The 13,274-nt window shown below is 33.5% G+C and overlaps 2 protein-coding genes across 5 annotated transcripts; one reads left to right on the top strand and one right to left on the bottom strand.

The window, feature by feature from the left end:
* Positions 1–2,548, top strand: LOC120278122 (probable calcium-binding protein CML21). 2 transcript variants are annotated; one of them, XM_039285038.1, is made up of 6 exons: positions 1–208; positions 324–364; positions 1,090–1,334; positions 1,447–1,646; positions 1,786–1,960; positions 2,207–2,548. In XM_039285038.1, the coding sequence occupies exons 3-6, from the start codon at positions 1,139–1,141 to the stop codon at positions 2,317–2,319; spliced, it is 684 nt and encodes a 227-aa protein (XP_039140972.1). In that variant the 5' UTR covers positions 1–208; positions 324–364; positions 1,090–1,138; the 3' UTR covers positions 2,320–2,548. The 2 variants fall into 2 exon arrangements, with proteins under 2 accessions (XP_039140972.1, XP_039140973.1); XM_039285039.1 differs by having other exon boundaries at positions 1–203.
* Positions 2,549–2,988: 440 nt separating this feature from the next.
* On the bottom strand, positions 2,989–5,835 carry LOC120277307 (transmembrane 9 superfamily member 12). Of its 3 annotated transcripts, none has more exons than XM_039284098.1 (2): positions 5,674–5,835; positions 2,989–5,306 (listed from the first exon to the last, which is right to left on the bottom strand). In XM_039284098.1, the coding sequence occupies exon 2, from the start codon at positions 5,281–5,283 to the stop codon at positions 3,316–3,318; it is 1,968 nt and encodes a 655-aa protein (XP_039140032.1). In that variant the 5' UTR covers positions 5,284–5,306; positions 5,674–5,835; the 3' UTR covers positions 2,989–3,315. The 3 variants fall into 3 exon arrangements, with proteins under 3 accessions (XP_039140032.1, XP_039140031.1, XP_039140029.1); XM_039284097.1 differs by having other exon boundaries at positions 2,989–5,309; XM_039284095.1 differs by having other exon boundaries at positions 2,989–5,312.
* Positions 5,836–13,274: the final 7,439 nt, after the last annotated feature.

A 13,274-nucleotide genomic window follows, 5' to 3' on the forward strand; every position in this document is an offset into this window, starting at 1 on the left:
TTATTTTATAGCAAGAGAGAAAGGACCACACCAACCTAATCCTTCTCGTTTTCGCTCCCCTCTTTCAATCAATCTTTGTCTGAATTTCATGTCTCCGATTCAAAGTTCTCTCCTTTCTCTCAAATTTCATTGAATCAATCTGTTTCTGTTTTGTTTTTCTTCCGTGTTGATGAAGTAGATATAGTTTGGGGACCTAAAACCAGGCAAGGTCATGCATCATTGTTGTCATTTGTGTTTAATTTTTGTGATTTTGAAGTCAATTCATACTTTTTGTGAGTGGTGTTTATTTGTTATTGATAGTTGTTTTTTATGAACTTTGACAGTTGACTGAAGTTTCAGCAGAAGAACAAGAGGGAAGAACAAGGTGCATATTGGGTTTTTTTTTTCTTACCTATTGTCCTATTTATGTGTTCAGTAACTTAAATTTGCTTGAATTAGTGTAATATTATGTTCCTTGTTCAATTGGTATTGGGATTTAATGGATGCAAGCTGGTAATTTCTTTCTAGGATTTGTTAGGGTTGAGCATGATAAAAGAGTCAAGTTTATACTTTGTTTGCACTGTAACTACTGGTTTGATTTCATGAACGAAGGTTTTGTGGTTCTGGTTTCTGTGGACTTGCAATCTCTGATTGTGGTTTCAACTTTGCTTTTGAGTTTACAATGATCCCTTCTCTCTTTTCTTATACATGGTGGGTTTGAAGCTGATGTTATTCTTTTCTTTCTGTTTCCTGACAAAATAAGATTTTTTTTAGGCCACAAAGATAAATGTGCTAATTGGATTTGGCCTTTGATGGATAGCTTTACTTCGGTGAGATTGTGAAAGTATATGTCATTGCAGAAATACTTATTTCCTTCCTTAAGTTGAAAGCTAACCAAATTATATAATTAAGTGTGCCACTTTGAGGAGAAAATGGCTTATTTGAGAGTGAAGGGTGAAGACAAGTTTGTTAAGTTTTACAGTGGTTCTGGACTGAATTAATGGATGATGATCGGATTTACTTTTACCAAGTGTTTCCCTGTGATGTTTGTCGCGCAAAAAGTTTTTTTTAAAAATCACTCTTTGATATATGCTTATGTTTTTATTCTAGAGGTGGATACTTGGTGTATACCCCCAGCGTTGTTTTTCAGTGCATTAAAATGGGTGGTATGATCGGGAAAACCGAAACAGTAAAGCAGACCACCCAAGTGTCAAAACTTGAGGCTGAGATGGTCAATGCAATGCAACGGAGGGCAGCTGAAGGGAGCTCTATGAAATCATTCAATAGCCTCATTCTCAAATTTCCAAAGATTGACGAGAATTTAAAGAAATGTAGATCAATTTTTCAGCAGTTTGGTGAGTTCTTTAATTTTTATACATCCTCTTAACCAAACAAAGGTGGAAATAAATATTGAAGCCTAGAAGAAATACCGGCTAATATCCCTGTTTTTTCTATGGTTCTGTTCAGATGAAGATTCGAATGGTGCAATAGATCAAGAGGAGCTAAAGCATTGTTTCATCAAATTGGAAATTTCATTTACTGAGGATGAAATCAGTGATCTCTTTGAGGCTTGTGATATAAACAAGGACATGGGGATGAAATTCAATGAGTTCATTGTTCTCCTTTGCTTGGTATATCTTCTCAAGGAATTGGGTGCCGTTCACGGAGTATCCTTGATACAATTTGAACTTTGTGTTTCAGAGTGAAGTTTTTTTTTTAAAAAAAAAACTAGATCAGTTGCTTTGGGTGATTGTATTGTAGCAAATTGGAAAGTTTGATATTTGTGTTCCATGACCATAATGTTAGAAACGGCGCATGGGATTACCAGACCTTGAGGCAACATTTGAGACATTGGTTGAGGCCTTTGTTTTCTTGGACAAGAATAAGGATGGATATGTTAGCAGAAATGAGATGGTGCAAGCAATAAATGAGACTGTTGGAGGTGAGCGGTCGTCCGGTCGTATAGCCATGAGAAGATTTGGTCAGTGTTTCTACCTTTTAATCTTAATTACATGCTTAAACACTTTTCTTACAGTGTAAATTTATCTGTACACTAGCATAGTTTTATCACGAAATTAAAAATTAAAAAACAAAAGCTGAACATTATCTTTTGAACAGGAGTGTGCTTGTGAACTGATTGATTCTTGACATCTAGCTGTGTTGAGTTCATTGTATTTGATAACTGAGTAAGATTTTAGGACAAATTTTTTGTTTGTTGATGATGCAGAGGAGATGGACTGGGATAAGAATGGAATGGTGACTTTCAAAGAGTTCCTCTTTGCATTCACTCACTGGATCGGGTTCGAAGACAATGACGATGACGAAGATGATGAAGAGTGAATTTTTACAATGGATTTATCTGACCGAAGGCTCTTCGCAGGGTGTGACCTAGATTGTGTAATAAAACATCAAGGATCACAATCTGTTCCATTTCATTTGGACAGTTTATGTGAACATAAAGGAGCCAAGAAAAATGACAGCATCTTATTTTCAATTCTTGCTTTATTTTGTTTGAGCTTTAACTCCTGTGCAAATTTCCAAATCAATGGATTCATGATCTTCAGTTTGAGTTGTCTGTCATTCATTTCCTTGCATCTTTTGTGGAATCAGAAGGATTTAGCATCCTGTTTTTCCAAATATTATTAAAGAGATTAAGAACATAACAATATCCTAATCCAGAATTATCTCTAAAAAAAAAATCCTAATCCAGAATAATTTCTTACTCCAACTCTTAATTCAGGATTAAGAGCTTTAATGCTCTTTTCTGTTATTTCATCCAAACATTACAATAGGTGATCAAACTTAAAGAGGTGAATACCACATCCATTCTTGAGCTCAGTCTGAGCACATGAATTCCACAGCAGAATTACTGATAAATCAAAATGATCAGGAATGAAACACCACCTCAATCTATCATCCATGAAGATGATCATAACAGCAGAAGCAAACTAGCAAAAATTCAAGTCAAGAATTGCAAGACCTATCACAACATTCACAAACAGTAGAATAGCATCCAACAAATAGGCAGTCTAAAACCGTATATCATCAAGCCAAGTGAGGCTTGACTGATGAAATTCAACTACACGATAGAATCCAAGAAGTCATCAAAAAGATTCAGTACAGAACTAACAAACTCAACTAAATAACATAATGACAGAGAGCAAAGGATTGTCTTTGGATAGTATTCAAGGATATTTCATTCTGTCAAAAAAAGGTTTTGAACCACTTGTTGCTTAAGGTGAGTAACTTGAGCATTACAATTGACTTAACCAAACAGCCAGGCATAGTTTGCAACCGATGAAATGGTTGAGCTTGACGAAGGACGAGCATAAATGTTCAATCAATCTTCACAGATGAAAAAAGGTAATGCACAAAGTAGAATGACATCAGGAAGCCAATCGTGCCGGTTGACAACATGATAGCAAAAGCCATGATTGAAGAATAGCCCAAATACAATATAGCAGAAACAGGCCCACTTAAGCTCCGCAGATCAAATACCAGGTAGTTGATGGAGTACAGGAACACATAGAGCGCAACTGAACCAGAAGCAAAGAAAGCTTTCCACCACCACCTCCAGTCCTCAACGCAGAGATGCATGTAGGTCAGAACCACAGACACTTCGGCACAGACAATCACAAGCAAGAGCAGGACAACAAGTAGGAATCCGAAGACATAATAGAACCTACCAAGCCAGATGCTGGACAGGATAAAGAAGAGCTCAATGAAAAGAGTACCAAAAGGCAAAGTTCCAGCACCGAGGACAAGCAACCATGAAGGATATTTCCTTGCAGGAATTTCCCTAGGGATCTGATTAGTACGGACAGGAAATTGTATATGCTCTGCCCTGGTTCCCATGAAACCTCCTAAAAGAGTAAGTGGCACTGATATGCAGAACCACAATGAAAGCAGAATAAAAAATAATGAGATCGGTATAGCCCCTGTGCTGCTGCTCCCCCAAAGTATGAAGTTCAGAATGGTGAGGATAGCAAACACAACGCCAGGGAAGAAACAAGCAATTGACCAACACAGAGATGTCCACCCCTCTGACCCACCTTTTATGGTCCTCCACAGGCGAACTCCAAAATATCCAGCAAATATCCCAAGGAATAGATAGAGAATAATCATTCCTGTCAGTAACATTCCCCGGGATGCAGGAGACATAAACCCTAGGGCAGCAAATACGATGGTGACAACAGCCATCCCCGTGATCTGAACACCATCTCCAACCATTATGCAGAGCAACTTCGAACAAGTAGGTTCTCTGAAGACATCACCAACCACAAGCTTCCAACCAGACAGCTCTTCATTCATCTGAGCCTGTGCTTCTTTATCAAGTTCTTCATATCTCGTCAAATCCCTCCTTACAGTCCTCAAGAATATAACAAAAACAATACCGGCCAAAAAGAAGATGACCATCAGAGAGTTCATAATCGAAAACCAGTGAACCCTTGCACCATCCATCTTCAAATATGCATCCCATCGTGACGGCCATCTAATATTACTGTTAACAAACTCCACTTCGTATGTAAATGAAACCTTCTCCTGCTCCCGAATCACCTGAGCCTTCTCAGGATCTGGGCAGCTCACAGGGTCCACCTTGTCATACATGTTAAGCTTTGAAAAAGTTTCCGGGTCACGCCTCACACTACATGGAACGACTTCAAGCCCGACAATCTCATACCCTGCCATCGCCTTCTGTTCATTCAGAGTAGTAACTCCCACCCCATCCTCTCCAGTTCCAATTATCTGAACACCACTACCGTCATACTTGTGAACATAGACCTTAAACTTCAAATGATTAATGATATAATCATCATTGCTTCCACTTGGAGTATAACCAACAGGGTACCCTGTCCACTGAACCTTGACCCCATTCTGATCAGTGTATCGCATGGCAGGGAGATTGTCAAGAATCATATTGACTTGATAAAGATCACGAGTCCTTTGCTTCAGGAGCTTGACATCATGCTCATTCAGTGGAGGTGTGGTGCAAAGGTAAAGAGACTCATTGACATACATATGGAATCGATAGGGGGAGTTCTCAATCAGGTCACCCATGAGAAGCTCACCTAGGTTCTCAGCACTTTTCTTGATGCCTTCAGGTTCAGGGGGCTGGCAGTAAGGAAGGCTGTAATAGCTGAAGGGCATCTCAGTCTCAATCGAGGTGAGAGAGTTCACCTTGATTGAGATGGGCTCATTCTCTGAATAAGTGTGCATGTAACTTCCGGGCAGATAGAATCCATCACCAGGGTTCACCACTAGCACTACAAACAACAAGACCAGGGGAAATCCGAAGATCCCCATGACAACAATTCTTCTCTTTTACCCTGCTTCTGATTGAACTCAATACATCAGAGATCTAAAATTCGGGCAAAGAAGATCTATATTTCCAAGAAATCATCTTTCTTAAATTTTCAAAAAAATAAACAACAAATCAGAATAAAAAAAAGAAAATTTACATTTTTTTCACTATTTTGAACAGCAGATCTAGGAAAAACACCTTCATTTAAGCGGAAAAAAAAAGATTAACAATCAAATGAAACATAAACTGAAAGGAAAACAACAAGAACATAGAAAGGCATCACTAAGATACATAACGAGAGATTAAGATCTAAAACAGGCGAAAAATAATTATTTCAAGCAAAAAAACCCTGGATTTAAAAGAAAGAACAAGGTCCGAGGAAAGAAAATTACCTGATCGATGGAATTATAGCAGAAACCGGAGAGATTTCGATGGGATTAGGGCTCCAAAACCGAGAAAAAATATCGAATTAGATCGTGATGCAGTTCTAGGGTTTGAGGGAGAGATGCGAACGAAAGGGGGAATAAAAACAGGCCGTTGGAGAGCACGGAAGCAACGCTAGACCTGGTTATTAAATGAAGTTTTTACTATAACCCCCCTAGAAAATCTTATAATCTTTTTCCTGCTTTTTATGGCATTATTTTTATTTTTTTTATTTTTATCTTCCTAATATTTTCCATAATCTTAACTAAAAGAATGGTAACAAGAAATTTTACATTTTTCAAGGACGTGATAATTATTTTAATCCTTATTATATTTTTTTTTTGGATTGATTGAATTTAAATTATTTAATATAAGCTTTTCAGATTTTTTTTAAAATCTAATAAGATTTTTTTAAAAAAAATAAAAATTCAAAATAAAGATAAATGAGATTCAATTGATGCTCTTTTTTATCTGTGTTATATTAGAGTCACTTTAATGGCAATTTGGTGCTTATTCGGTGAACACTCAATGGTTTAAGCATGGCCATTGAGCGCTAAATACCCACTAAGCATTCCAAAAATAAATTTTATCAATGCTTTTTAATTTAAAATTTGAATTTTTTTTTAAAATATTAACCGTTAGAGTTGCACTTTACCTTGCGGGAGCAGAAAAAAAAAAAAGAAAATTCTAAAATAAAAAAATATAAATTTTTATTATTATAATTTTTTTATTTAATGTAGATAAACAATTTTAAACGAAAAGAGCAAATGAGAGAATCAAAGCTTGGAATTATAAAACCTTATCACCTTGCTAGTAGATAGTTTTTTTTGGGTAAAGTTTTTAGTAGGTCATTAAATTTTGGTTTATTCTCATTTTGATTTGCTGAACTTCAATTTGCATCAATTTGATCACTCAATTTTAATTTGATTTCATTATGTAGTAAATCAAAAAATTTATGTTCCAAATGAATGACGTCGCTATTTTTTGATGATATAAATACCTCTAATATACTTAATAATGTGCCATGGGGAGTACTGACTCAGATTTTTAGACAGTCATATAATCCTCTATTTATTGCCAAGTAAAATTAAATTAAAGTTGAACCACTAAATTGATATAAATTGAAGTTCCGTAATCAAAGTGAAAATGAGCCAAAATTTAGTCATTCATTAAAAAATTTACATTTTTTTAATGCTTTATATCAATTATTATAAAATTTTAAATTTTAAAGAATAATTTTTATGTTTTATTAGTAATTAAGGGTCCGTTTGGATCACGTAATAAGAATGAGAAAGAGAATGGTAATGATAAAGATAATGGGAAAAGTAAATATTGGGAATGGAAAGAGTGGGATAGAGAATTGTGTAAAATTACTTTAATACCCTTACTATAAGTAATGATATGTTAATATGTAAAATAATTAAATATAAATAAATATCTAGCCTTTGTAATTATTATAATTAAATATTTAGAATAAATAATTTATTTTCACCATTAAACAATTAAATAATTTATTTTAATTATTCTCCTTAATTATTTAAAAGATAGTAAATTATAATTATTTAAATTAATTATTTTATTTAATTAAATATTTAATGATTAAAAATGTCATTTCACTTTAATTACCATAATTAAATATTTTTTATTAACTATTTTATTGAATTAAATCTATGTAGGGGCAAAATTGTCATTTCACTTTTATTATTATAATGTAATGCATATATAAATAACTATTACTTATTTTAATTATTATAATATTTAAATGACTCAATTTATGTTAATTATTATTTACTTTAATTATTATAATTAGTTATTTAAATTAATAATTATTATTTAATTAAATCTCAACTAGGGGCAAAAATGTCATTTTACTTTAATTATCATAATTAAATATTTTTTATTAATTATTTTATTGAATTAAATCTATGTAGGGGCAAAACTGTCATTTCACTTTTATTATTATAATGTAATAGGTATATAAATAACTATTATTTATTTTAATTATTATAATATTTAAATGACTCAATTTGTGTTAATTATTATTTATTTTAATTATTATAATTAGTTATTTAAATTAATAATTATTATTTAATTAAATCTCAAATATAGGTAAAATTATCATTTCGCTATCAATAGTATTTATTCCCCTCCATGAACCCCAATTTTGAGGGTAATCAAATTCCTTCACTATACACCATATAATTACCTATAATACCAATTACTAAACCAATAGTAAAATATTCAAACATGGGTATATATCCCTATTAGCAATCAATCCCATGCTAATAGTACCCAATCCCTTTATCCAAATGCCCGCTAAAAGTTTTAGAGATACAAAACCACATGAGCCATTGTTGCTGACGTGGATTGGGACTTTAATCATTGGCCGAGCCCTATCATTCTTCATTGAGCTCGGCCTTTAAAAATATTCATTTTCTATACTTATTTTTGTGAATATTATTTTTATTTTTGTTTTTATCTTTATTTTTTGGTTTTATAAATGTTTGAAATCTTATAAAATGTATTGTTGATTTATTGAACATATTATTAATTTATATTGTTTATTATCTAAGAAAAAACTAAGGGTGAGCAAAACCAGGTACTCAGTTTTTCGGATCGGCAAAATCTCGACCCATATCCGACACGGTTTAAACCGGGTACCAAGAATTGGGTACCCGGTTTAAACCGGATCGGATATCAGATATCCGGATCCGAATTTAAGTTTTATTTACTCTATAGATTTTCTTTATATAACAACATTATATAAAAGACAAATATGAAAAACTTATAACTTATAAAGAACATTAAACTTTTATATTATTCTCCACACAACAAAAGTCGTAACAAAAATAACAAAGTTTTTTCAATATTAGTCATTAAAAAAAAAATATATCTTCAAAAGCATCAAGTATCTCATCAATAATGATCATTGATTGCTAGAGAGAAAAGATTTTGATGGAGACTAAAGAGAAGAGGCAAGATGATAGCCGTTGGCGACTGCCAGGCAGAGATTTGGGATTTTTTTTTCTTTTTACTTTTAATCTATGTAGAATTTAAATTTATTAATATATATACACACACATAACTATGTAAGTATATAACTCTTTAAGTTATTAGATTAACCATATGGACTTTTTTTACTATTAACCCTTGTAAAATTTAAATTTATTAATATACGTATATATGTATAACTCTTAAAGGGTTTAGACGTGAGGGATGTGGATTTTTTTTCCTTTTTTACTTTTTAGACCATATAAATGAGTTTATTTTTTTATTTTGAGTTATTTTTAAAGAAAAGCTTAGAAAATTTGAAAAAAATTTTAATAAAAAAATAAAAAAACATATAAACAAGTAACATACTGCCAAAAAAAAAAATTGATTTCAGGCCTCAAATTCCACCATTTAAGCCATATACCTAGTGACTTATTAAAAAATAAATTTTAGTAATGAATAATTTATCATTAGTGGCGTTAGTAGAAGTAAAAAAATTACTGGTTTTATGGCCAAACTTCGATCCATCCCATTTATTATTAGTAATAAAAACTTGGGGCAAAATGCAAAAGAAACCCTAAACATAAATATGTGGCTATTGAGAAGAATAGTGAAAAAAAAAGGAAAAGAAGCTTCGTTTTGTTCTCTGCGTTCATTGGAAGGAGAAAGGTGAAGAAAGCATTTCTTCTTTTATTGAATCCTAATCAAATTGGCAAGTTTGTGTGGAGCAATCTTAGAGGGTAATTTCTTTAGTTTTTTCTTCTTTGTGTGATCATTTAAGAAAGGGGTTTTTCTAGAGTTATTATTTGTATTTCTCCATTATTGGTGGTGATCTCAAGTGTGCATTGCTTGAGAATTTTTGTACTTGATGATTTTGATAGTGAATTTGATTCGGAGTTTGGCCTGTGGTTTTTTCCCTCTGAACATGAGGGTTTTTCACGTAAATTTTGTGTCTGCGTGATTGATTTTATTTATTGTTCAATTTATTACCCGAAATTATTTTATTTACATCAAAAAGAATTTGTTGTGAAAACCTCAACAAGTGGTATCAGAACGCGTGGTTTATTGATCCGGGGTTTTTGGTGTGAATTAAAATAGAGGATTTTGCGGGTACAATGATGAAATTATCGGCTTCAAATTATTTAATTTGGAAGTCAAAGATGGAGGACCTTCTTTATTGTAAGGATTTATATGATCTTATTAAATTAGGAGCTACTAAGCCAATTTGAAAATCTGATGATGATTGGGAGAAAATGCACAGAAAGACTATAGAACTATCCAACAGTGGGTTGATATTAGTGTATATCATCATATAAGTAAAGAAGTTTATATACATGTGCTATGGAAAAAATTAGAAAATATGTATGAGAGGACGAATGTTCAAATGAAAGCCTTTGTTATCATAAAGCTTAGAGATGGGTGATCAATTGCTGAACACTTGAGTGATTTTCAAGATATGGTAAATCTGTTGAGCACCATGAAAATAACACTAGATGATGAATTGTAGGCATTATTGCTCTTGAGTTTTTTGCCTGACAGTTGGGAAACCTTGGTAATATCTCTTAGCAACTCTGCTTCGAATGGTGTCCTATCTTTATCTATGGTAAAAGATAATCTTTACAATGAGGAGATAAGAAGGAAAGATATGGGCATTAATACTTCATAGGTTCTTATTACAGTTACAGAGAACAAAGGCAAGAGTAAGAGTCGAGGTCCTAAATGGAGCTCTAAGTCAAGGGGCAAGTCATATCCAAAAGGCAAATTCACTTGCTATCATTGTGGCAAAAAAAGGGCATATGCGAATAAACTACAGGATCTAGAAAAAAAAACAGAATGATGAGAAGAATTCAAAGAAGACAGATGATCAGAATACCACTCAGCTGTATCTGTTAAAGAGGAAAAGCTGGTTGTACTTTTCTTTAATGAAGATAAAAGCCAAGTTACTGATTCTTGTGTTGAGTGGGTTATTGATTCAGCGGCATCATACCATGCTACATCAAAGATAGATGTTTTTACTACATACAAATCAGGAAACTCTAGCAAAGCAAAGATGGGTAACAATAGTTATGCAGATATAGTGGGTATTAATGATGTTTGTGTGGAGACAAATGCCGGTTGTACATTGATTCAAAAAAAGGTACGACATGTTCTAGAGTTGCGTTTGAATTTGATTTCTACTCATGCTTTGGACCTAGAAGGTTATTTCAATATCTTTGTTGACAAGAATTGGAAACTTAGTAAAGGTTCAATAGTGGTTGCTAGAGGTACTTTGTGTCATACATTATACAAGACTCAACTGAGGATGATTAAATGTGACTTAAATGTAATTGAAGATGAAGCTTCCCTAGATCTGTGGCACAAAAGGTTGGCACATATGAGTGAAAAAGGCTTGCGGATTTTGGCAAATATGTCTCTTATTTCTTTTGCTAAAGGTATGAGTTTAAATCCTTGTGATAATTGTTTATTTGGCAAACAACATAAAGTTTCATTTAGTAAGTCCTCTGAAAAGAAAAATAATGTTTTTAAGTTAGTTTATTCTGATGTATGTGGTCCCATTAATGTGGAAACTCTAGGGGGTAGTAGGTATTTTATTACTTTTATTGATGATGCTTCACCAAAGGTTTGGGTGTTTGTTTTGAGATCAAAAGACTAGGTGTTTCATTACTTCAAGCAGTTTCATGTCATGGTGGAAAGAGAGAAAGGGGCATCCTTGAAGTGTCTTCGTAGTGACAATGGAGGTGAATACTGTCACACCCACCCCTTCTACCGAGGTAAATGTGGCACCCATCAGTTAAAATTCCCTTTTAATCTGAAACCCGACACCCCTGTTTTAAACAAAAAGCGTACATACAAATCACAATTTACAATTTTTTTCACCAAGTACATGTTCAAATACATAAATACAATAAATATAATTATTTCTAATTTATGCGGGTACAACCGCTACAAGGTCATGACACCAATAACAAGAAAAAAATGAGGGACCCACTGCAGCCTCCTGGGATCGAACCCCCGACTCGCTCTAAACCCGATCGGGTAATCTAGGTTCCCGCCTCCCGCAGCCTACAAAGACATTCAGTTGGCTTCAGAGTGGCTTAATAATTCCAAATACTTAAATACAGTGTATATAAAGTATATAAATACCAATTTCTCAAATAATTTTCCAACTTTTCCAAAAATACCGTAATTCTAGCAAAATACATTTTTTTAAAGAACTTTTGAAACATAAATTCATCATAAATCAATGTCAAAAATAACTAATAATATAAAACCATTCTCAAATCCATAGCTCGAAAACTCTCCCCGGCTTAGCCGTCAGCGATTAGGTTGGGAGCCGCCAAGGTCTTCAGAACCTCGACGTTAGTCCCACCGGGTCCCGTGTGGGCGACTCCGGGATCCCGATGTATCATCCAATCGTGGCTCTACGCTCCCACCGATCCGGACAAATCAACACCCGTGTCCACCACGCCACCTCTAAAGGTCGGCCCGTGGAACCCACTATCGCAGTAGTCGGGCTTTTAGCCCGTCACCATCCAAAACCAACATGTAGATGCAAAGAACAATACAAACTCAGAGTAAATCATAACATATGGTCCTTATCCAGACAAACATTCACAAGACGATACATGCATAATACCAAGAAAGTCCAAATATAAAAATACCATTCCTACGCCAGAATGAAAACCATCCCCACAAATATCTGTTTTCAGAAAATATTTTAATACACGCACATGATTTCACAAATCATTCCAAATCAAAGCATATATAACCATCCAAAAAAATAAATTCATGAACCGAATAATTAAATCACATATACATGTATTTATACTATTTATAAATACGTATAATTATACTGAAATTGATGTATCAATACGATTGTCGTGAACATCAACGGCAAAATAAATATATGTATACCCTCAACATTATACGCCAATTAAACATGATAAAAAAAGAAATACTTAAACAATTATTTTTCAAAAATACTAGCCATTAAATAATTATTTCAAAAATAATAATAATTAATCAATTATTTAAAAATAATAGCCACTACCAACTCACTCGGTGTCCTTGGGTTCCTTGCTAGACCCTGAACTCCCTCCCAAGATCGAACAACACCTAATGTAATAATATAATAAAAAAATAAATAATATATTTAAACTCAAAAAGAAAATACAAAAAAATAATAATCAATTCTCTATTGGGCCCACTCACTCCAATCGGTTAAAAATCCGACATCGCATAATCAAACCCGGGCTTTCAATTGCACTTAAACCAACTCAATTTAGACTAAACACGCTTAAAACCAATCGAACCAATCTCAATTCCATTGAACCAAGCTCAATTGTACTGAACCAAAACTCAATCAAACTGAACCAGCTTGAACCAACTCAATTTTTTTATTCAAAAATCCTTTTGAACCAACTTGGTTCAGTCCAAAAACCCTTAACCCAAATCAACTCGAACCAAACCCAAAACCATCTCAACCTCGATTTGATCAAGCCCTCAACTCAACCAAATTAATTCAACTCAATCAATTCATCGCAACTTGGTTTCGATCCAACCAATTCAACTTGGCTAA

Source organism: Dioscorea cayenensis, chromosome 15, assembly GCF_009730915.1.
Source record: "Dioscorea cayenensis subsp. rotundata cultivar TDr96_F1 chromosome 15, TDr96_F1_v2_PseudoChromosome.rev07_lg8_w22 25.fasta, whole genome shotgun sequence".
In the NCBI taxonomy this organism is placed as follows: domain Eukaryota; kingdom Viridiplantae; phylum Streptophyta; class Magnoliopsida; order Dioscoreales; family Dioscoreaceae; genus Dioscorea; species Dioscorea cayenensis.